Source organism: Microtus oregoni, unplaced genomic scaffold, assembly GCF_018167655.1.
Source record: "Microtus oregoni isolate MIOR12 unplaced genomic scaffold, Mior012 000041F_ref0000270, whole genome shotgun sequence".
NCBI classification, from domain to species: domain Eukaryota; kingdom Metazoa; phylum Chordata; class Mammalia; order Rodentia; family Cricetidae; genus Microtus; species Microtus oregoni.
The window spans coordinates 5,621,874-5,648,183 of record NW_024543208.1 but is presented as its reverse complement, the minus strand read 5'-3'; the positions used below and the strand labels follow the sequence as shown (position 1 = coordinate 5,648,183).

Here is a 26,310-nt window from a genome sequence, read left to right as displayed (position 1 = left end):
TCTTGGGCTATATAACTAATTGGGAGTCAGACTGGATTTTATATGATATAATCTCAAAAATAAAGCAAAAAATAGTTTCCAACTTGGTCTTTCTGGCTCTAGATTGTTACTCTCTACGTAGGACCTAGGTCTTTACATCACAGCAAGAAAAAAATACCTCATCCCTTTAGGTAAAAGTAGGAGGCCAATGCTTTAGCAAGGGCAGGGGAGATGTTAATCCTTCAGCATCAAATCAGGAATGAAGATAGTAGGACCCAAAGCACACGGGCCAAAATGAACTTCATAAAAAAGGGATGGAGGATAGTTCTATGAGTACCAGAAGCCACTGAAAGAAACAATGGGAGAGATTAACTACTTCCTTGTCTTAGTTAGGGATTTTATTGCTGAAAAAAAAAAATGACCAAAAAGCCAGATGGGGAGAAAAGGCTTACACTTTCACATTGCTGTTCGTCACTGAAGGAAATCAGGACAGGAACTCAAGCAGGAGGCAGGAGCTGTTGCAAAGACTATGGATGAGTGCTGTCTACTAGCTTGCTTCCTATGGCTTGTTTAGCCCAAATTCCTATAAAACCCAGGACCAGCAGCCCAGAAATTACAGCACCCACCATGGGCTAGGCCTTTCCTTATTGATTACAGCTGAATCTCATGGAGGCAATGCTTCAATGACTCCTTCCTTTGATAACTCTAGCTTGTTTCAAGTTGACACAAAATCAGCCAGTATACCATCTTCACATAATCCTGGTTGAAGCAGAAATAAACATGATACTAAAAAGGACTAACTTGACCCAACAAGATGAGTCATTCCAGGAAGTTTGACTTCTATGGCTCTTTTTCTTTGCTATATGATCCAAGGAAGATCTCACCTAAGTATTAAACCATGTCTGATCCAGGATCCCCTGCCCAATTACATCTCTGGCAGTTAAAACTCCAGATGTGCTGCAGCACCTTTTAAATAGCTAAGTACTTATCTGGCTATCATTCTGTCAAATGCTTTAATATGCAAAGTTACTGGAAGATGAGAAAATTTACTAGATTCACTCAAATAGGAAGAATTCAAATTGTAAATGACTTTCTATTCAAACCACTGACATTTAGTACTGGGTTGATTGCCAATGAAAACAGTAAAGTAGAAAGAACTGAAGGAAATATGATACAGGTTTAGCGGAGGCACTGGAGACTTCTGACATCACAGATAACAGTGTCTAGCATATGCAATAGAGCTCAGCCAGACTTGAATGCATCTTCCACCACCAAAGCTTTACACACACTTCACTCTTCACACACAATAACAGGATCAAAATGTGACCCTTTTAGTCACTTGTACTGACCTTTGTTTGGAAGCTATTTACGTCTTTGAAAAATAAGCCAGTAAACAAGCTCGGATAGCATCTATTTCTGTAAAGTCTTCTAACCTGTATTACATTTTTTCCAAAATTACTTGGAAAGCATTGATCAATTTTAAAATCTCAAATAATCCTACTGCACGTACTGGCTTTGGAAGAGCCTAGGCAGTTTGGATGCTCACCTTACTAAACCTGGATGGAGGTGGGCGGTCCTTGGACTTCCCACAGGTCAGGGAACACTGATTGCTCTTCGAGCTGATGAGGGAGAGGGACTTGATCGGGGGAGGTGGAGGGAAATGGGAGGCGGTGGCGGGGAGGAGGCAGAAATCCTTAGTAAATAAATAAATTTTAAAAAAAAATCTCAAATAAAATGTAAAGAAATGGACAGCAAGGAATTAAGCGTACTGATGAGAAAAGATGGTTGATGCAATTTAATTCTGAAACTCAGTCATTAAAATTAAGTACACCTCAACCAATGTTTTGATGAGCCTCCTATATTTTTCTTGATTTAACTTATATTCAGTGATATTCAGTAACAGAATAGAATGAACCCAATGAGGCAACAATTTAGAAGAATCTAAGTATGATAAGTGTAAGAACAATAAATAAAGACATTTTCTTAAACCAGTCTTGTCTTACAGAAGTTAAAATGAATAAAAATATTTACCAAAAATGGACTTTGAAGGGAAGCAAAGATTGTTGTACTGGCAAACATGAGTCCCCATGATAAAGAAATTATGGGGGGTAGACTATTATGATAAAAAGGGAGCAGATTATTGAATCTACTTTATTAAAAAAAAACTGTTAATTAAAAATATTTTACATTGGTATAGATTTTAGTTTAGTGATACAAATTTAAAGTCAATTTTGTTATACTGTATGTATATTTCTACTATTGTTTAAGGTATTCTTTGTTTATATAGCTCATTTAAAATGTGATGCATAATGAAAAATACAGATTAATAGTCATCTATAATAATTAGTTACATTTTCTCAGCATATAAAGATATATTTTAGGCCTGATCTCTCGGCGCCAGGAGAGTCAGCGTTGGGGTGAGTTTCTGGCCCCGCGGCGCCAGCCTGGGACGGGGAGCTCAGAGGTTCCTTGGCCCCCTATCCTTCTTGGGCTCTCTGCAGGGCCTCTACTGCCTGCATACCGCCTCTTTCTTCCTAGCCCACCCAGCTTCCATCCAGAACCCTCCCCACTTCGGCCCCACCGCCCTCTTTTGGCACATAACATCACCCAGCCCAGTCTGTCTGGGCACTGGGTCCGAATCCTCAGGGCCCCCAAGCGGGCGGGAGTTCCTTTGTTTCTATGGCCTGCCTGCACCAAGCAGGGTAGGTGCTTTGTTTGCGAGCTGCCCAACCAGCACAGAGACCTGATCTCTCGGCGCCAGGAGAGACAAAGTTGGGGAGAGACAGCATTGGGTAGGAGAGGAGACCTGATCTGGTAAAAGAAGATCCATAAGGGAGCATTTGGAAGAAGAGATGGGCAAACGCCAGGGCAAGAATTCACCCAACAAGCTGAAAAGCAACATGAAGCCACCAGAAATCAGCGACCTCATAACGTGAGGACATGAACACCTTAATCAAGAAGAAGTAGAAAAGATTGACTTCATGAAAGTGATTGACGCCCATAAACAGCATGGAAAAAAATGCCCTTATAGAAATGGATGAGAAATATAACAGAAAGTTTGAAGAATTGAATAAATCAGTGAATGATACCCTAAAAAAAAAAAAAGGAAAAACAATCAAACAGATAATGGAAACAGTTCAAGACTTGAAAACTGAAATGGAGGCAAAGAAGAAAACACAAACAGAGGGCCGGCTGGACATGGAAAATCTAGGTAAATGAATAGAGACTACAGAAACAAGCATAACCAGCAGAATATAAGAGATAGAAGAAAGAATCTCAGATTCTGAAGATAACATAGAGAAAATAAACACACTGATCAAAGAAAACAGCAAGTCCAACAAACTCTCATCACAAAACATTCAGGAAATTTGGGACACAATAAAAAGACCAAACCTAAGAATAATAGGAGTAGAAGAAGGAGACGAAGTGCAGCTCAATGGTCCAGAAAATATATTTAATAAAATTATAGAAGAAAACTTTCCCAAACTAAAGAAAGATATACCTATGAAGGTTCAAGAAGCATACAGAACACCGAATAGGCTGGATCAAAAAAAAACATCCCCTCGCCATATAATTATCAAAACACAAAGCATACAGAATAAGGAAAGAATATTAAGAGCTGCAAAGGAAAAAGGCCAAATTACTTATAAAGGTAAACCTATCAGACTTGTACCTGACCTCTCCATGGAAACCATGAAAGCAAGAAGGTCCTGGATAGATGTACTGCAGAAACTGAGAGACCATGGATGCAAGCCCATATTACTATACCCAGCCAAGCTTTCGTTCACTATAAATGGAGAAAATAAAAATTTCCAGGATAAAAACAAATTTAAACAATACGCAGCCACAAATCCAGCCTTACAGAAAGTAATAGAAGGAAAATCACTAACCAAGGAGTCCAACAATGACCATAATAACTCAGACATCTAAAGACCCTTCACCAACACAAATCAAAGAAGGGAAACACACAAACTCTATGACTAAAAAAATGACCGGAGCTAACAACCACTGGTCATTAATATCACTTAATGTCAATGGGCTCAACTCACCTATAAAAAGGCACAGGCTAGGGCTGGAGAGATGGCTCAGAGGTTGAGAGCGCTGGCTGCTCTTCCAGAGGTCCTGAGTTCAATTCCCAGCAACCACATGGTGGCTCACGGCCATCTGTGATGAGATCTGGTGCCTCTTCTGGTGTATATATGTTAACAGAACATTGTATGCATAATAAATAAATCTTTAAAAAAAAGGCACAGGCTAAGAGATTGGATATGAAAACAGGATCCAACACTCTGCTGTTTACAAGAAACACACCTCAACCACAAAGACAGACATCTACTCAGAGTAAAGGGCTGGGAAAAGGCTTATCAAGCAAATGAACCCAAGAAACAAGCAGGTGTGGCCATAAAAATCTCTAACAATGTTGACTTCAAACTTAAATCAATCAGAAGAGATGGAGAGGGGCATTTTATACTCATAACAGGAACAGTTCATCAGGATGAAGTCTCAATCCTAAACATCTATGCCCCTAATATAAAAGCACCCACGTACATAAAAGAAACATTGCTAAAATTCAAGGCAGCCATAAAACCGCACACACTAATAGTAGGAGACTTCAACACTCCTCTCTCACCAATGGACCGGTCAATCAGACAGAAACCTAACAGAGAAATAAGAGAATTAATGGAGGTAATGAATCAAATGAACTTAACAGACATCTATAGAATATTCCACCCAAATAGGAAAGAATATACCTTCTCCTCTGCACCTCATGGAACCTTCTCAACAATCGACCACATAGTCGGTAACAAAGCAAACATCCACAGTTACAAAAAATTATTAGTAACCACCTGTGTCTTATCAGATCACCATGGATTAAAGTTAGAATTCAACAACAATGCTACCCCCAGAAAGCCTACAAATTCATGGAAACTGAACAGTCAACTACTGAACCATACCTGGATTAAGGAAGAAATTAAGAAAAAAATTAAAGTCTTCCTGGAATTCAATGAAAATAAAGAAACAACATACTCAAACCTATGGGACACTATTAAAGCAGTGCTAAGAGGAAAGTTCATAGCACTAAGTGCCTACTTAAAGAAAACGGAGAAAGCTCACATTGGAGACTTAGCAGACCACCTGAAAGCTCTAGAAAAAAAAGAAGCAGACTCACCTAGGAGGAGTAGAAGACTGGAAATAATCAAACTGAGGGCTGAAATCAACAAAATAGAAACACAGAAAACAATCCAAAGAATCAAAGAAACAAAAAGCAGGTTCCTGGAGAAAATCAACAAGATTGACAAACCCCTATCCAAACTAATCAAACGGCTGAGAGAGAATATGCAAATTAATAAGATCAGAAATGAAAAGGGGTACATAACCACAGACACAGAGGAAATTCAGAGAATCATTAGATCTTACTACAAAAGCCTATATGCCACAAAACTGGAAAATGTAAAGGAAATGGACACTTTTTTAGATAAATACCATATACCAAAGTTAAACCAGGACCAGGTGAACAATCAAAATAGACCTGTTAGTCGCGAAGAATTAGAAGAGGTTATCAAAAACCTCCCTACCAAAAAAAGCCCAGGACCAGATGGTTTCAATGCGGAATTCTACCAGAACTTCCATGATGACCTAATAACTATACTCCTAATGATTTTCACAATATAGAAACAGAAGAGGCATTGCCAAATACCTTTTATGAAGCTACAGTTACTCTGATACCAAAACCGCACAAAGACTCAACCAAGAAAGGGAATTATAGACCAATCTCACTCATCAACATCGATGCAAAAATCCTCAACAAAATACTGGCAAACCGTATCCAAGAACACATTAGAAAAATTATCCATTATGATCAAGTAGGCTTCATCCCAGGGATGCAGGGCTGGTTCAACATAAGAAAATCTATCAATGTAATCCATCATATAAATAAACTGAAAAAAAAAACCATATGATCATTACATTAGATGCTGAAAAAGCATTTGACAAAATTCAACATCCCTTTTTGATAAAAGTATTGGAGAGATTAGGGATAAAAGGGTCATACCTAAATATAATAAAAGCTATATACAGCAAGCCGACAGCTAACATCAAATTAAACGGAGAGAAACTCAAAGCCATCCCACTTAACTCAGGAACACGACAAGGCTGTCTACTCTCACCATACCTCTTCAATATAGTACTTGAAGTTCTAGCAATAGCAATAAGACAACATAATGGGATCAAGGGGATTTGAATTGGAAAGGAAGAAGTTAAACTTTCGTTATTTGCAGATGATATGATAGTGTACATAAGCGACCCCCAAAACTCCACCAAAGAACCTTTACAGCTGATAAACACCTTTAGTAATGTGGCAGGGTACAAGATCAACTCCAAAAAATCAGTGGCCCTCTTATACACAAAGGATATGGAAGCAGAGAGGGAAATCAGAGAAGCTTCACCTTTCACAATAGCCACAAACAGCATAAAATATCTTGGGGTAACTCTAACCAAGGAAATGAAAGATCTATTTGACAAGAACTTTAAGGCATTGAAGAAAGAAACGGAGGAGTATACCAGAAAATGGAAGGACCTCCCTTGCTCTTGGATTGGGAGGATCAACATAGTAAAAATGGCAATTCTACCAAAGGCAATTTATAGATTCAATGCAATCCCCATCAAGGTTCCATCAAAGTTCTTCACAGATCTTGAGAGGACAATAATCAGCTTTATATGGAAAAACAAAAAAACCCAGGATAGCCAAAACAATCCTATACAATAAAGGATCTTCTGGAGACATTACCATCCCTGACTTCAAACTCTATTACAGAGCTACAGTGATGAAAACAGTGTGGTACTGGCATAAAAACAGAGAAGTAGACCAATGGAATCGTATAGCAGACCCGGATTTTAACCCACAAACCTATGGACACCGCATTTTCGATAAAGGAGCCAAAAGTATACAATGGAAGAAAGAAAGCATCTTCAACAAATGGTGCTAGCATAACTGGATGTCAACCTGTAGAAGAATGAAAATAGACCCATATCTATCACCATGCACAAAACTCAAGTCCAAATGGATTAAAGACCTCAATATCAGTCAGAACACATTGAACCTGATAGAAGAGAAAGTGGGAAGTACCCTACAACAGATGGGCACAGGAGATCGCTTCCTATGTGTAACCCCAACAGCACAGACATTAAGGGCAACATTGAATAAATGGGACCTACTAAAACTGAGAAGCTTCAGTAAAGCAAAGGACACTGTCACCAAGACAAAAAAGCAACCTACTGACTGGGAGAAGATCTTCACCAACCCCGCAACAGACAAAGGTCTGATCTCCAAAATATATAGAGAACTCAGGAAACTAGACTTTAAAATGCTAATTAACCCAATTAAAAAATGGGGCACTGAACTGAATAGAGAATTCTCTGCAGAGGAAGTTCAAATGGCCAAAAGACACTTAAGGTCATGCTCAACCTCCTTAGCGATCAGGGAAATGCAAATCAAAACAACTTTGAGATATCATCTTACACCTGTCAGAATGGCTAAAATAAAAAACTCCAATGATAGCCTTTGCTGGAGAGGCTGTGGAAGAAGGGGCACCCTCATCCATTGCTGGTGGGAATGCAATCTTGTGCATCCACTTTGGAAATCAGTGTTTCGGTTTCTCAGGAAATTCGGGATCAACCTACCCCTGGACCCATCAATACCACTCCTAGGAATATACCCAAGAGATGCCCTATCACATGACGAGAGCATTAGTTCAACTATGTTCATAGCAGTATTATTTGTAATAGCCTGAACCTGGAATCAACCTAGATGCCCTTCAATGGAAGAATGGATGAAGAAAGTGTGGAATATCTACACATTAGAGTACTACTCAGCAGTAAAAAACAATGACTTCTCGAATTTTGCATGCAAATGGATGGAAATAGAAAACACTATCCTGAGTGAGGTAACCCAGACCCAAAAAGATGAATATGGGATGTACTCACTCATAATTGGTTTCTAGCCATAAATAATGGTCACGGAGTCTACAATTGGTGATCCTAAAGAAGCTAATTAAGAAGGTGAACCAAAGGAAAAACATATAGTTGTCCTCTTGGCTATGGGAAGTAGACAAAATTGCCGGGGAGAAAATTGGGATCTTGGGGGTGGGGTGGGATGGGGGTAAGGGGAGATGGGGAGAGAAAAGGGAGAAGAGGAGGATGGGGCGAACTTGGGGAAAAAGGAGGATTGGGATAAAGGAAGGTTGGATAGGGGAGCACGGAAGCACAATTCTTAGTTAAGGGAGCCACCTTAGGGTTGGCAAGAGACTTGAACCTAGAGTGGCTCCCAGGTGCCCAAGCCGAGGTCCCCAGTTATTTCCTTGGGCAGCTGAGGATAGGGAACCTGAAACGACCCTATCCTATAGCAATACTGACAAATTTCTTGCATATCATCATAGAACCTTCATCTGGTGATGGATGGAGATAGAGACAGAGACCCACAATGGAGCACTGGACTGAGTTCCCAAGGTCCCAATGAGGAGCAGAAGGAGGGAGAACATGAGCAATGAAGTCGGGACCACGAGGGGTGCACCCACCCACTGAGACAGTGGGGCTGATCTATTGGGAGCTCACCAAGGCCAGCTGGACTGTGACTGAAAAAGCATGGGATAAAACTGGACTCTCTGAACATGGCGAACAATGAGGGCTGATGAGAAGCCAAGTACAATGGCACGGGGTTTTGTTCCTACGTAATGTTCTGGCTTTGTGGGAGCCTAGCCAGTTTGGATGTTCACCTTCCTAGAAATGGACGGAGGGGGGAGGACCTAGGACTTACCACAGGGCAGGGAACCCTGACTGCTCTTTGGACTGGAGAGGGAGGGAGAGAGGAGTGGGGGAGGGGGAGAAGGGTGGGAGGAGGGGGAGGGAAATGGGAGGCTGGGAGGAGGGGGAAACTTGTTTTTTTTTCTCCTTTTCTCAATAAAAAAAAAGATATATTTTAGTTAGGTAGGTAATATCCAAGCACTTCAAAGACCTACAGAATATAGCATTTAAAATGTTTTAAAAAACTTTTACTTTTCTCAAAAGAGACATGTCTACACCTGGAAGCACCGATAACTTCAAAGATAATGGGCATTGAAAAAACTCCATATAGAATTTGCCTTTAATGTTGCAAGGTTAGCCCATTTGGGCAAGAAATTGATCTTGCCTGGACTTCTTGACAGTATGCTGTATAAACAGGACCTACAGAAAAATGACTTCTAAACTTTGCCAAAATAAGCAGGATGGTCCTTCAGGTTCCTACTTCACAGAATAGATTCCCAGACATTCTGCAGAACACAGAGGAAAGCGATTCACAATCTTTATGCATATAGATTGGACAATCCTTTGAATTTCCTGCTTCACTAAAAAGTCTGCCAGATACTATGGGCCTATAGGCTGAAAATGGATGACCCAATGCGACAGAAGAACTTTAGGTGACTGTCCAGGCAGCCAGATGTTTCTGCCATTTCTAGAGTTTTGAAAGTTGCTTGCAATGCAATTCCTGTTTACTCACCTAATATTATATCCTTCTGGAATTTTTGATGGAGTTGAAGGTGAGACAGTTATAATTATAGTTTTCCTTAGTTATGACAAAAGATAAATTAGATATGAAACTTTAGACTCACAAAAATAGGATAAGTGACAGAGCATTTTCTTTAATTTTGTCAAATACAGAATAAATATTGTAACTGATTCTTACTTCATAACTGTTTTGTTGTATATAATTTTATGAAGTTAAAGTTAAGGCCTTCCTTTTTGACAAAACAGAAAGGGGGAAATGATTTTGGATGTGTTTCTGTGCACTGTGAATATGTGTTTCTCTCACTGTTTGATAAATAAAGCTGCTTTCGCCTATGGCAAGGCAGGACAGAGCCAGGCGAGAAATCCTAAAGCAGGGTGGAATCAAGTGAGATACCCAAGGAACAAGATGGAGCACCACCTTGTGGTGATACACAGATTAATAAAAATAAGGCTAGCTAAGAAGCCTGAGCCATCAACCAAGCATTTATAAGTAATATTAGCCTCTGAGTGGTCACATAGGAAGTGGCAGGAGGGAGAAAAACTCCCAATTACATCCCCATGCATGTACATGTCTCCACTGGTTTTCAGACCAAAAGAGAAAAAGAGCTAAAAGCACAATCAGTCCTTCCTTAATTAGACTTCAACAGGAATGCTCTCTTAGCCAAAAACTATCCTATCTAGAGAAAGCCATCGACTGTTAATGTCTTCAAATTTTAATTTAATAACCATTGTAAAAATAATCTTAAATATGTAGCTATTAATATAGCCAGAAATACTATTAAAACAGCACAGCAGAACAGGATCACACTCAACAGAGAAGGAGATACAAACATGGGGAAGGACATCCAGAGTCCACATGGCTAAAATGCCTGTCTTGAGCACCTGGGACTACATACACCTGCACTACCTTGGATATCTTTATATATGTCAGGAATAACATTATTCTAAGAAACATTTTGAAGAGAACCATTTTATAAAACTACCTATAATAAGAAAAGCAATTAGTCAGATTAGAAAATAATATTGTAATAAAATCATATAATTTAAGATGTATTAGCTATCCTCATTTTCAGTATCTTGACCCAGTGATTGCAAGTAAACATTATTTCTGCACTGCATGAGAAGGAGGCTTTAGACAAACCAGATTCTGTCCCAGTGGTGGGGAGGTGGACCTCAACCAGGCAGCCAAAGCCTTGAACACATAACACTGACCTCCAGACAAAACAAAATCACACTGTGGATCTTCATTCCTCCCAGAGTCTCCCTCTGGGTCTTCAGATTTCCACCTAGACTCAACCAGTTTGGACCTGTCTCCATAAGAAGTAAATTCTTTAAAATCAGCCAGGCTCCAAAACAGGATATGTAGACAAGTATATATTTACTCATACATAGGTTCTGTTTCTCACTAAAGATTCCAGTATTAAAGTAGTGTACATCACTTCATGTTGTCTGTGGCAAGTATACAGAAACAAATTCACTAGCTTCTCGGGGCATGGTTACATTAAGTACAGGAACAGAAATCAAACCTCAGTTTTTGTTGAACATGATTCAATAGACTGTCACTTCTAAGGCTCCTATTTTAATTTTAGCCACTATATCAACCTCAGTAACAGGTTGGCAACCTTTAACCTAAAATCACCTCACTTTACCCTTGCAAGAGAAAGGTGATGCATTGTCCCTTCACATTAACATAAAACCCTCACATTTTCGCTCACAATCAACTGAATGCTCTGTTTATAAGCCTAACTTAAAGCCTCAGATGAGTCTGTAACAAATTTTCAAGACCACTCTGATGTAATGCATGAATGCATGCTCCTGTGACATCAGTCAACTCTTTCCTGAAGTGGGCACCACAAACACATACACAGAGAGAGAGAGACTCCAGACATAAAGGTTTTATGCCTGGAGTGGCATCCACAGAAAGCAGGCCACATATGTAGTAGTGTATGGGTGAAGGCCACACTGGATGACACCTTTTGAGCCATGGTTTTCTGCTTGCCATGACTAAGCAGCCAAAACCCAACACCTCCTTCCTTCAATCTATCTTCACCTTAAAAAAAGAAAATAGGCAGCAAAATCTTATATTTTCATTGTTATTCAAACACCTGCAGGTTTTTAGAATACAGCGTTTGAATTTAAATAACTAACATGATTTCTTATTGTGTAGTCTTCTTTTAGATAGTCACTATTAGAGTATTCTGGTTACAGAAGTATACAGACACAGCCTTAGGCTGCTGTAGAACAGAAAAACAGGGGATAATATTGAGACATGGGAACGAAAAGGAGAGCTCTTTATCTTGAAATCTTGTTGAAGTCTCTCATTTCCTGAGAATCAGAAAGTCCAATGTAGGTTCTCCTGTCAACCACCTGACCTGAATCAGCATTTCATGGAGCTGGATCATGAAATTCAGAATCACCCACAAAATCTGATAAGCCTCACAGAAATTTTTGAAGATATTTGGAGAAATGTTCTAAACCCACAGGCTGCTAAGCTTTTGTACCTGTCCCTAACCATTCTGAGACTACTTCTGACACCCCATTCCCACACCAATACACAGTGGCCAGGAGGATGAACAACAAGCATAGTTTTGTTGGACCACAAATTAATAATATGGAGTAACAGCAAACAAGAAGCTAAACAAGCCCTCAACAAATGTAAGACTAGACATCCAGACCAAAGAATGCTATCAGTAACCAAATTCTAAGTTAAGACCCACCCATCACAAAAAAGTCAAACATGAATAAACAGTCTTGTTTAAACATGTCTCCTCCAGAAATAAGCAACCTCAGTGAAATATTCTCTGAGAAAAGCAATTTCTAGATAATTATTACTTCCAGAACAATTATTATAAGACAATAACTATAAATATGTACAGAGACATGGACTCAAACTGGAGCCTAACTAGAAGCATCACTCATACTGACTAGCATTTATGGTACAACAACATACCACACGATACTGAAAAAATGCTAATTATCAGTATCACCCAGCTACAAGTCCTGTGACCTACAGCAGTAACCTTCCTGTAAGACTTACTGGTACTATAGTGGCACAATCACTTTTTAAATTAGACTTAAGGCCCACTCCATAAAAGGAAACCCATACCTGACACTGCTAAAATGGCCAAGAATCTGAAACTTTGATAAATAACTGGAGCCTAGTGGAAAGCCTACTACTTCAATTACTCCATTACAGAACATAGCAATAAGATGACTCCTAATGGCACACTGCTAGACACATAAACGGGTGCCTTACTCAAACCACACCAGAGAAGTTTCTTCTTACAGTCAATGAGAATTAACACACAGAACCACAACAAGCCCATGTACAGAGTGAGCAACTTTGAAACATGCAGTCCTAAATGGAATAGTTTCATCAAATCTCTCCCTTCAAGGAGAGGTATAAAGAAATATAAGGATCTGTAAAGAATAGGAGGCAGAAAGATAGTATGAGTCAAAAGTATGAGCCAAGCAAACAGTGTCATCTGGACAAAACAGGGCCAACGCACATATGAACTCAGCGAATGTGGCATCATGCACCGGACCTGCACAAGGGTCAATCTAGACTGGCTCCCAGTATTGAAAGTATTAAGTGGGCACAGGGTCCAATTCCTAACAAAGAAGCTATCAACCACTGATAACCAGTGGCAGAAGGAAAATTAAGTATTCTCACTGAATATATTAGCCACACTTTGGAAAGGCCCCATGTCCATATCCATATATAACAGCTGTGTACATGGTCAAAGGCCTATGGCTGGAGAGGCAATAGACACTAGGGGTGAACCTACTTCTGTTGTTCTGTGTAATGGTTTTAATGATAAGGATCATCTATTTGAATGATTGATCCACAGTTGGAAGTACAGTTTGAGAAGGTTTAAAAGATATGATCTTGTTGGAGGAAGTATATCACCGAGGACCAGCTTTGCAGTTTCAAGTCTACCCACCATCCCAAGTTGTCCTTTTTCTGGTTGGTTCAAGACATGAGATCTCAGTTTTTTTTTTTTTCTCTAGCTACCGTGTCTGTTGCTTGCTGTCATGCTTTGCAGCCATGATAGACTCTTATCCGTCTAGAACCAAATATTCCCTTCTGTTGGGAGACAGACTGATCCAAGACTTTCTCAGAGGCCTTGGTAAGAACAAAGAGAACACTAGTTCTGCTCCCTTGCCTAGGTGCAGACTTAGAAAGGTCTAGAACAGGGCTGGGGCCAAGGCCTCGAAGCAGTAAAGGTATTGGTTCCTGGGAACCTGAAATTTCCCCTGGATGAGGATAAAGTTATCAGTTACAAAGTCATTGTGCTTCTGATTTGGTGACACGCTTGAGATTCTGTGTTCCGTTTGTGAAGTGTTGCTTGATTAGCTTATGTGAGTCTGTTCCATTTTCCCCTTTAAACTGTATAGAATATGCTATATTTCTTTTTCTCTTTATATTTTATTGATTTTATTGAGCTATACATTTTTCTCTCCTTTCCTCCCTGCCTTCCCCTTTCACCCTTTCCCATGGTCCACATGCTTCCAATTTACTCAGGAAATCTTGTCTTTTACTACTTCCCATGTAGATTAGATACATGTTTATCTCTCTTAGGGTCCTGCTTGCTTTCTAGTTACTCTGGGATTGTGATTTGTAGACTGGTTTTCTTTTCTTTATTTCTTAATAAACTAGATTGGTATAAGTGATCAACTTATGCAAGATCTTCGGTCACAACTTCCCCATCTTCTTTATTCTCTCATTCCCAGCCCTCTGCCTTAGCAACTTGTCCCTGAAGAATAACCTGCTGGTCCAGGTTACACTTTCTTCTGTAAGTTGCCTTAGTCATGGTGCTTTATCTTTGTAATAGAAAAGTAACAAATACAATTATCTTCCTCCCTCTCTTCCTAAGAATTGCCCTCCTCCTTTCCTAAATAAAGTCCTGACTCATTTCTGTTACTTTTTCTATTGCTGTAATAGAACACATGACCAAGGCTTTTAATAGATGGAAGAGTTTATTTGTGCATGTGGTTTCATGGGGTTAGAGTTCATGATGTCAGAGCAGAGGATGTGGGCAAGTCAGCTGTAACAACCTGCTAAAACCTCACATCTTAAAACCCAAGCAGGAAGTCTCCACAGTAAACTCAAAATGGGATGATCTCCAAACTCTCAAAACTTGCCTCCAATGACACACCTTCTCCAACCAAGCCATACTTCCTTAACCGTCACCACCAACTGAGGGACAAGTACTCAGATGCCAAGATAACCATGGACATCGTAATCAAAACACCAAAGTTACAAATACATTTTGTTAAATGGACATATTGTCAAACTATCTCTCAAATCTTTATTTTTATATCCATAGGATAGTGTTGTCCTCAACCTTGATTAAAGAAACTGTTCTGTGTGGTAACTAGTTGTTATTGTAAATTCATGCTTGGTCAAGATGCTGAGAAAATTGAGCATTGAGAACTCAATATTAAATAAGATACCAACATTTCCCCTTGCTAAGTTCAGTTCATATCACTTAAAAGAAGACAAAAGAATATAAGGGTTTAACCATAGAAAAATGGGCCATAGAGTAAGTAGTGTTTTGTGGACATGACATGGTTGTGGCACTCAAATTCACAGCAGCTGTGACTGTCTGCATAGTTCAAACACAATACTGGGACAGTAAGTATACATGCACAGGAATACACGGGGGCTTATAGGTCTTCACTCTGACCATGGAAGCCAATGGCATTTGAGTGTTATGGGGAGGGAGGTGTGCAAGGGGAGACAAGACGTTAATGTACTCAGTGATATCGTCACTGGTGAGTTATTCATGCGTGGGTGGAGAGCTGTCCTGGTAGGTGATTTTTTTTTTCTTTTGGTTTGGTTTGGGATAGTTGTTATTTGTTTGTTTGGTTGGTTGGTAAGTTGATTTTTGTATTTGTCAACTTGACACAATCTAGAGCTAACCAAAGAGAAGGAATCACAGAAGAAAATGCTTCCAAAGTCTGGCTTATAGGCAGATATGCGGGGCATTTTCTTAACTGCTGATTGATATGGGAAGATCCAGCCCACTGTGGAGGGTGATACCCTAGGGTCTGAGATATATACGAAAAAAAGGATGAACAAGCCAGTAGAATGAGCCAATAAGCAAAACTCTTCCGTGGCTTCTGCTTCAGTTTCTGCCTCCAGGTTCCTGCCTCCAGCTCCTTCCCTGACTTGCCTCAGTTATGGTCTGTAACCTAAGAAGTATATGATGAAATGAACTCTTTCCTCCCCAAGTTACTTTTAGTTTTTATCATAGCAAACCAAAACTCTAACAAAGGCCATAGCTTCACATGTATTCTCACAAGCAACCCTGGTTAAACTGAGTGGATCACAAAGCAAAAATAAATACCTAAAAGTGGTAGGGAAACTCGTTAGAATGGAAAGATGATGGTGGTGGTTGGACAAGAGAGATCAGAGAGAATTGTGGGACTAGAGAGTATTATATAAATGTATGAATTTGTCAAAGAATCAAAGAAAAAAAAATGTAACAGCGTGAACAAGAAAATCTAACCTGTGCTAATGATTCCCAAAGCCCAGAAAATCTAAGACAAAAGGTTCAATTCTTTACATAATGATCATTGAGCTTTTAAACTTTTTTTCTGTTCTGCCTTACTTCCTCCTTTGGAAGTGTATGTTTGTCTAATGAACTGTTTCCGTGTCTGCTACTATCTACCTATCTCTGATCAGTTCCTTTTTCTGGGAGACAAGAACCCAGAATCTTCCTGAGGTGTCTATTTCATTTAGCATTGATCAATATTACCAAGAACTTTTAAAGGCAGTGGTGGAATCTACTCAAAGAATGGTGAAAACCAGTCTGGGATGACTGGTCTTTACAAATGTAAGAGCTAAAAAATTCAGCCAACAAAACTCCTTTCACCAGTATAGTGACCCAGGCTCTAGGAATTTTCTAGGCTACATCATAAGTCTGCTCTATACCCAGACATCACATTCCAGCCATTTCTCTACCTATCTCTAGAATTTCCCTTGACCCAGCACCACTTCCCTTATTGAATTCTATTTCATTAGTGCTAGCTTCACCTCGCTTCCTATTCTGGTTTCACTGCTATGAGACCATATTCTATCTTTATATTCGCCAGATACAAGGCTGCAGGTCACAAACTTCCAGCAAGTAAGGGAAACGGACTTCAATTTCCTAAGGGAAAACAATTTCATACATGTATTAACATTTATCACAATAGCCATTTACATTTCTTTATGGTACTGTTTAATTTCTTCTCTAATTTCAAAATTATTGTGGATTGTGAAGTTTAAATCTATAAAAACTTAATATTTTGCTTAAATGTAAAACATTTGAAAATGTAAAATCACTAAATATCTACTATGTTTTACCTCTACAGGAAGGACATTTTTGTATCTAGTACATTTTCTTTTTAAGACAGGCATGGGGCCCTAGACCATCAAATATGATAGACCATCAATCAATTTGGGAACAAGCTTGAATGCCACATCTTCCTTCCTCTGGGAATGTTAATTATTCCTGCAAAAGAAACTATTTTCTATCAAATTGACCGCAATATATAGTAAAATGAACAAATACCATTTTTCTTAAAGGTTAGAAAATTCAAGACCTTGGGACTGGAGATATGGCTCGACAGTTAAGAGCACTGGCTGCTCTTCCAAAGGAACAGAGTTTAGTTCCCAGCACCCACATCAGGCAGCTCACAACTGTATCTAACACACCTGAAGTCTCTGAGGGGATCTGCATGCATGTGCACATACCCACAGATAAAAATAATTAAAAAGAAAATGAATCCTTTTAAAAATAATCCTAAAGACAACAAAGAACAGTCTCATTTATAGCAGTCAACAATTTGTGATTTCCTGCAAATAGCCCACAGTCTTTAAATATTATTTAAAGAAATAGCTAAGAAATGGTACTAGCACCCTCTATAAGCTTGTTGACCTTCTTTTCCTTTTTCCCCGGGGGTTTGGAACAGTACTTAAGATAGTATTTGGCATTGGTGAGATAAATTTGCCAGTATTAGTGCAACAGAATATCAATAAAAAAAAGTTGTGGGGGTTGTCTTGTTGTGTTTTTTAATCAAGTACACATGGAAGAAATTTTTTTTTAAGTGAATAACTGTATGAGGAAGTAGAGTGCCAGCACTTCAAGAACTTACCAAAACAGTTTATTGCTGCCCTGGCAACAATCAGGTGACTCAACTCAACTTGGTTCTTTTTCACTTGCACGACACAAGAAAGGCAAACATTGTACTTGTTAACCTTCCATAAGAAGGGCTTAGCACAGACGTCTATCAAGTGACACTGATACGTTTAATAACGTTTGGCAGCCTTTGGAAAGATACGGTGGTAATCATCCACTAGTTATGTTAAGTCCTAGCTTGTCAACTGATTCTAGAAAAATCAATATAATCATTGAGAGGATAAGTGTCAAACACCTGCTGCTGAAATTATTAAGGAAAAGGAGAGCATTATCATACTCATATACAGTATCTCTCTTTACTTCATTCTTAAGTCGTTAATTTAAAAAATACTAGATGAGTTGGAAATATGGCTCAAAGCAAAGCTGTAGCCTACAGCAACAGGGTTTAAAATTTTCTCCTTCCCTGGCTGACACACTGCGGGGGGGGGGGGGGGGGGGGGGCGGTATTTTCCTCCACATGGATCCGAGGGATTAGCCCTCACACCCAGTTTCTCAACATAATGTCTCAGTGAGTCACTCAAAACTGGAGGGAGAATCTAGGATGACAAAGCATGTGATGTGTGGCAATTTAAAGCAGCCTGAAGCCTCCCAGGATTGTTTGCTTTCTCTGATACTTGTCTTAGAGAAACTGCCACCTAACATGAAGGCTTTCGGGTCTTAATAACAGCAACCAGTGCTCAGTGAAATTGCAACTGAACTATAAACACAAAGCAGAAAATCTTCCAGAGAAAAGCAGAAAGGCAGCGAGAGGAGAATGGTGGTCTAATCCTAAAATCGCCCTGTACCCCTCCGTCCATTGAGAATAAAATTAATAACTTAACAATAATTCTTTAGTTATCTGTATATCAGGGGAAACATGGTGTGACTGTGCCATTTTACTTACTGAATAAAAACGATTTTTCAGCATAGAAGACTTCGGACAAGTTTTCTGTCTTTAACTGGGCAAAACTCTTGAGGCCTTATTTTTTAAATTTCTAGGATTCTTTCTTGTTCAATCAGAAACAGACAAACCTACTTCCCAAGAGAGCCTTAAAATAAAACCAGCGACGCAGTGCACATAAATGAGTACGTGTATCAAGTAGCAAACAACAAATGCACAACTATTGTACAGGATGCGAGCCTAGCAAAGTGCCTAGGCTAGGCGCTCAGGGGAAGCAGCAGTGAGTGATCGCGTCAGACCACGGTGAGCCACGAGGAGTGTGCCAGCCTTGGCTTCTCCTGAGAGAGGCTACAGGTGTCAGTCGCAATAGTCCTTGCAGGAAGTGCGCTAACCTCACTCCGCATAGTCCTTCCCTACCGGTAACTGCAGATCTCTTTTCCTTTTTGGAAAAGTCACCGCAAGTTGTTGAAGAGAAAAAGCAGCTCACAGATTGGGTATCCCGGTTGAACAGCGCCCACCTCCAGAGCTCGTCGGACCACGCACCTGGGAATGAGTTGGGCCTCGTCTCCGAGGCGCGCATGGAAGTCCCGCCACGCCGGGCCCGGGATCTCTGGCTCTGCCGCGTCCCAGGCTCCCTGGGCCTCTGCACTGTCCCGGCCGAACGCTCCGCGGAAGCCGCGCGCGAACTCCGGGAAGGTGATGGCACCATCGCAGTCGGTGTCGAGCCCCAGGAACACCGCCTCCGCTTCGGCCTCAGCCACGTGCAGCTCCGCGCACAGCGCGCCGAACTCCGCTCGCTCCAGGCGCCCGGAGCCCTTCGTGTCGTAGGCGGCAAAGACCGAGCGCAGCCGCGCCAGCTCCTCGGGGTCCGCGTACCCCTCCATGGCGCCGCTGGCCACCGCCAGGCTCTGAGCTCCAGGGCTCGGCCAGTGGAGCAGGTCAGGCCGGTTCTGCCACCTGCCCACCTGCCGCGGGCGGGGATGTCCGGATGAGGCGGGGCGCAGGCAGAGAAAGGCGCTTGCCTCCAGCTGCAACCGCCCGACTAGTGCCCTGAGCCACCGAGTGCCACTTGGCACCTCCCAGCCGGTTTGCTCCACCCTACGGTGGAGCAAAGTCGCAGCTTAGCTCCCAGGCTTTCATCTGCAGCAGCTGGACGGTCCTTCTGTTCGACTTTGGGAGACAGCAGGAACCAAGGGCACTCTGTCCAGCTCATAAAGGCCTCTTACTTAAACTCTCATTTTCTGCACCCTAGACATGGATGGTGCCTGATTGCATATGGAGTGCTAACTCACAAAGGGGGGAAAGGCAGGTAGGGATAAGATTTCAAACTGGCTAAACTTAATGGCACTGTATTCTCTTAATTCCAGACACGTGATAACTTTTCCTATATATAACTTTACTTTTTAAAAATCAAAGAAAAAATATCAGAAGACTTTTCTCTAATTTTCTGTAAGTTGGCATTGTAACATTGATCTTCCATATGCCTAAACTGAAACAAGTATTGTCACTCAGTGACTCCTCGGCTTTAGAGAAAAAAAAACTAATACCAAAAATCACTTAGAGATAGCATCCTTTTTTTTTTTTTCCCTAGGGTTTCTCTGTTAACAGTCCTGGGTGTTCTGAAACTCGTTTTGTAAACCAGGTGGCCTCGAACTCATAAAGATCTGTCTTTCGCTATCTCCTGCGTGCTGCTATTAAAGGAGTGTACCACCACGCCCACCTTCTTTTTAATTTTTTATTGAAAAAAAATTATGCATTTTTGATAATGTTTTCCCCTGCCCCAACATCTCCCCTATTCTCCCTGTCTTACCTCCCTCCGCAGCCAACCTTATGCGCTCTCTCTCTCTCTCTCTCTCTCTCTCTCTCTCTCTCTCGTGCTTTGCGCATGCTGTCTCTCATTCTCTCAAAAAAAAAAAAAAAAAAAAAAAAAAACCAAACAGAACATCCAAACAATGGAGCAAAAAATAGTAAGACAAACAAAGCAAACAAAAAACTAAAATACAACAAACTAAAAGTGCCTGGAGCAGGCCATGGGGCATGGAGTTTGTTTTGGGCTGGCTAAGTATTCTGGGCTTGTGACCTGCCCTGGAGTGTGGTTGATACACCCAGTGACACTCCATTGGAGCAAACTGATTTTCCATCTGCCCCCAATTGCATATGGTTTCTTAATTAAGGGTCCACCTCCCCTTTACAGTGCTGCGATTTTGTCTGGTGTGAACATGTACAGGCATTGTGTGTGCTGCCACAGCTTTTTAGCCTATTTGTCTATCAGTCTTATTGTTTCTCGAACACATATTGACTTGGAGTCATTCACTACCCCTGGCTGTTACAATCTTTTAGCCGCCTCATGTACATAGATCCCCAGAAACCTTGAAAAAAGAGATTTGGTGATGGCATCTCCTTTAGGACTGAGTGTTGGAGAGAATCACTCTCTGTCCATTTTTCAGTTGTGGGTCCCTGTGTTATCAACATCTACTATAAGAAGAAGCTGCTTCGAGGACTGAGCAAGGCACTGATTTTTGAGTACAGCAATATATCTTTGGGAATCACTGTATTGCTATGTCCTTTAGCGGAATAATAGTAGTGGGTTTTCCCCTAAGCCCATGATCTATCTAGTTGTAGGTTCTAGACAAGTATGATCAGAAGTCTAATACATTACTGAGCTTTATAATTACTGCAATGGGCTTTATCATAATCACTGATTTTATGAACTTCCCAGTTTTTTTCTAGTGATTGTTTTTTCCATGTAATATAAAAACTGACATAGTTGGTAATGCCTTTAAAGTTCTACACCTCTGCTGATTTAACTGAATCTTTGTAACTCAGCCTCATGCAGTTAGACAGTAGTTGATATGTTTTCAAGACAAATGAGTTGTTTTTGCACTGCTTAACTTTAAGTATTTTCTGAAAGACTGTTCAGACAATTTTATTCATGATTAGATCCCAGTATTTCCTGTCTTCTTTGACCTGTTCTTTCCTCCCCCAGTCTTTCCATTAAAAAATCATCAAGAAATGTATATATTACAAATGTCATGTAAATATCTTCTATCCACTACTCCAGACTAATGAGATGATTTTTTTTTCCATTTCCTAGTAACATAGCCAATACAGAGTCATTGTAAACAGTAGCCATTTATTTGTGCGTTGATGCTTTGTTACCCTTTAGGGCAGGGTTCAGCAAGGTGGTTTTAGTGTTTGTTGTCTCTAGTTATTTACCAAGCTTCTGTAAGGTGGAGTGAGGTGTTGGGTGGTGGCTGTCCCATGCCTTTGGAGTGCTGACAGTGGCTGTTTCACATGGTGGCAGTATTCCAAGACAGTTACCTCTCTATGCACAAGTGCCTTTTAAATTTCAACATATATTGTAGTTGGTGCTGTTCAATAAACCAAAACAAGTCATGTATGAAATACCTAAGTCAATGTGAAATGGAACCACAGAAAATCATGGATATTGAGATACATCTTACTCAGTGGCCCATTATTGGACAGCAACTCAAACTAAGGACACAGTGGCAACCACTAATATATACCTCCATCTTATCCAGCTGGCTTTTAAGTCATTACACTACTACTGCTGAACAGGCATTTTTAAACACATCTTATTGTTATTCACCAGCTAATAGTTCCCAATCACATGTCAGTGTTATGCCTCCTGGCACATTTGGCACTACCTGGAAACAGTTTGACCTTTGTCTTAATTTGGAAAGAGAAAAATGATATCAGAATCTAGTAGCTAGGCTAGAGGATCTGAATATTCTGTAATTCTCAGATTAACTTGAGCCTATCATAAAATTATCTGGTGAAAATATCAGTAATAAGAATGCTTAAAAGGTACCTAACTCAAAACTCATTCCATTGTGTTCTAATTAGAGAGAACCAAGGGAATACTTCAGATGTCTTTTCCAGTCCTCGGCAATCTAGTCCTATTGTGTAAGTCCAAATCTTTCTCCCTTTAGCCATATTTAACATGTAGCTAAAATATTATCTCTTTTATGAAAATAAATATAAGCATAAATCCGGCTTCTCTCACACACCTAATTACAACATTTATTAGTGGAATAGGATCCAGTTCCCACAGATTCATTGCATCTGTCTCTTACAAGTTCAAGGTTTATCATCCTCTGTTCTTATATCATGTAACAGGCTGCAGGAACCCTTGCAACATTAATAGCAGTGTTCTTTGTGGAGATCCAAGAAAGACAGAGAAATTCTATTATTATATTACAAACCAAAACAGTGATTCAGGAATTGGAGATAACACAGGACCCTTTGACAACCAAAGTCACCACCATGGTTTATAGAGACAGCCTTCTCCCTGGTTGTTGGAGAAATTTCCAAATCAGAGATAAACTTGGAGCAAGTTTCTTAAAGATTCCTTTGGGAAAGAAGAGGTTTGGGGTTGGATATTCTGCAAACACAAAGGAATTTGAAAAATGGTTCAAATGAATCCTTCTTGGAATGAAATAAAACTAATAATATCTCCTAATTGTATTTGATTACCAAAACCTTTGGTGGGTTTGATTTGGTCTTTATTTAAATAAATTCCTTCAGAAAAAAAATATTCAAAATGTATTTTGTGAAGCTTCATGTTAGTATAAGAAAGGAGTCACAATAAATGGTTCATTGTGGTACATTAGCCCACTTACTCATAACAGAAGTGAACACTACCCTGAAAACCTGCTTTTTACCTGGTAAGGGGGGAAAGCTTTTAATGGAAATTTATTGTAATCTGCAGTGTAAGGTTTCCATCAGGCACAAGAACCTTCCTCACACAGTGATTTAATTCTGCATTTACTTTGCTCTACAAAGATCCGATATGCAAATAAAGGTGGAATTAAATATCCCACAAGTGCTACACCATGGAGGGACTATTCAGTAAGTCCAGGAATGCTCAGAAATACTCGCATCACTGTATGCATTTTACTTCTCAAAAATATATACTCATGACTTAACATTCTCAACAAATGAAGTGGAAAATGTTGAGGAGGTATAAATAAGAATACATACTTAAATATATATGTTTAAAAGCATGAAAAATAATTTGATACTAATATACCCCTATTGAGAATTATCAGATCTGAACATCATATGACATTTGCTTCTGGTCTACTTTTCTAATAAAACTATACTATAGACCTTCCCATTTGATGGCATTGTGTTTCTGTAATTAATATATAACATTGTGAGCGTGTTAGCAATTACAAAACTTTAGTGAACCTCGTAGTATTATAGAAACATAGGTAGTGAGGTGGTGAAATGGCTCAGCAGGTAAAAACACTTGTTGTGCAAACCTGACAATCCGCATTTGATCCCCAGATCTAACAGTGAAAGGAAAACCTCAGCTAAGCACTGAACGTTGTCCTCTGACCCCATATGTGTATGTGTAGGTTTGTCTACCTCCACCAACACAATACACAATAATAATAAGTTGAATAAAAATTTTTGATGATGCATATTTTTACAATGTCTCAAATAGAATTAAATAACATTTTGCATCTCAACCACATGACACTTATCACTTGAACTGAAGGAGCAGTGGTAGGTCCAAACTTCTGATGCCATTTGTGACGATAAAGCAAAGTTAATGGAATTTTCCATGTTACCAAAGGTGTATCTTGGGTATTTTGTCTTTCTCAGTTGAGCCGTATTTTACATTATGAACCATGGAAGAGAACAAAAGGGAGGAAACCAAATACAGTGGCAAGTACATGGATCTCATTTCACTTCTGTGATTCACTAGATTACGGAAAATTCATTTTCTGTGTTGCCTTAGCAGAAAGGAGCTACTGTGTTAGAAGAAAGGCATACAGCTCCGACCAGTGAATGACATTGGGTAACAGAAGACCAAGACTGGTGGTCAAGAGTGTATTTTTGCTACCACAGTTGCAACACATCAGAAAACTAAGAGGATCTGGATGCAGTAAGAAAATGAAGGTTTTGAATATTCCTGGCCCTGGGTATTTTCATTTAATTTTTGAGGTAATTTTTTGCTGACTCACGTGAAACACATATTGTTGGTATTGTTTATTATTCTGAATAGCATAGATTGGCTGGGGGATTGACATCCTACTCAGTATTTTGTCACTCAGTGAGAAGGATGTTCCATTTTGTTCATTATTTCCCTTTAATAGTTCTCTGTAGGTTATGACTGATTTGGACCTATGTGTTTTGTTAAATGTATCTCTAATTATATCTAGTATTTAATACTATTATAAGGAGACATTAAACATTTAATATAAACTTTATTTTCTGCTGCAAGTGAACAAAAAAATTGACTGCTTATTTTATGACACACACATCCTTACAAAAATTCAGTAGAATTAGAATTTTTTTCTTTGTATGTTCATGTATTCTAAAGATAAAATAAATAGTTTTTGTTTTCAGTCTACATGCCTTTATTTATTGTATTTTGTCCTTTGCACTGATGATTTGAAAGAGAATGGCCCTCATATAAGCTTATATATTTGTGTGTTTAGTCCCCAGTTGATAAACTGTTGGGAAAGATTTGGAGGTGTGGCCTTATTGGAGAAGGCGTGTCACTGAGGGTGGAATATGAGGTCTCAAGTGACCAATTAGGCTCTCTCTCTCTCCTTCCCTCCCTCCCTCCCTCCCTCCCTCCCTCTCCTCTCCCTCCTTCCTCCTTCCCTTCCCCTTTTTGTCTCTCCCTCTCCCTCCCTCCCTCTCTGCCTGTGTTTGTAAATCAAGAAGTAAAGTTCTCAGTTCCTGCTCCAGCACGATGTCTGACTGCTTTCCACCATGACAATAAAGGAATAAAGCTCTGAAACTGTAAGCAAGCCTCCAGTTGAATACTTTCTTTTATGAGTTGTATTGGTCATTGTGTGTCCCCATAGCAATAGAATAGTAACTAAAACACAGGGCAAAGCTTCTCTGCCACTCTCGATGTTCCCTCTTTACTCAATCAATTATTTCCTTAGCTGAGAGACGCTGAAAAAGATCTGAGTTTCTAAAGATTATGAAAAACAGAAAAGTAAGTTATGAATGTTAAGAAAAATAAATGATACAAATTATGCAGGCCTAAGAAAGTATACAAAGTATATATATCTGATTTAAAGTCTATAAAGATCTGAAAGTATGATAACTTAAGTAGGTAATGCGGGTTAGAGAAAATGATGATTGGGTTCGAGAAAGTAATTTAAGGTATGTAACTCGAAAAAATAATTAAAGATAACTCTTAAAATCCCTCTCAGTTCCTCTGATGACTTTCACAAACTTTGACCCTACACCTCCAAACTCCACCCTTAACTTACTCCTTTCAAGGTTTCTCCTTTCCCTACTTTTTTATACTAATTGCCTCATGTCCTATTATTCCCTTACTAGGAAAAGATGTCCTCTTCAAAACTGATATAAATTTACCCCAGCAGCATCTCCCAAAATACTCCTACATCCCTGAGAAAGAAGATAAGCTTCAATTTACAGACATTGGAGCAGACTTAATAGGACACTGGTAACTCAAATTTAATGACAGACGAACAACTGATAACTAGGACCTCATGAAGGTGAAAATGTTTTGTGCAGCAAAGAACACCATTATTTGAGTATCCACAACATACAGATTATGAAAAAACTTTATTAGCTATACATATGACAGTGTTAGTATATATGATATAAGAGGCAAACAAAAAAAGATAAAAAGAAATAAACCATACATCTTACCACAAAATAACAAAGAAAAAATTATGATGAATAGTTCGTAGACAATTCAAA

At 39.6% G+C, this 26,310-nt stretch overlaps 1 protein-coding gene across 1 annotated transcript in view; it reads right to left on the bottom strand.

Annotated features, from left to right (window-relative positions):
* Rasef (RAS and EF-hand domain containing) overlaps window positions 1–19,616 on the bottom strand; it is a 67,726-nt gene extending 48,110 nt beyond the window's left edge. Inside the window, exon 1 of the mRNA XM_041632515.1 lies at window positions 19,132–19,616. Within this exon, the coding sequence (XP_041488449.1) occupies window positions 19,132–19,472 (341 nt within the window). The 5' untranslated portion in view covers window positions 19,473–19,616. The remainder of the gene's footprint in view (window positions 1–19,131) is intronic.
* Window positions 19,617–26,310: the final 6,694 nt, after the last annotated feature.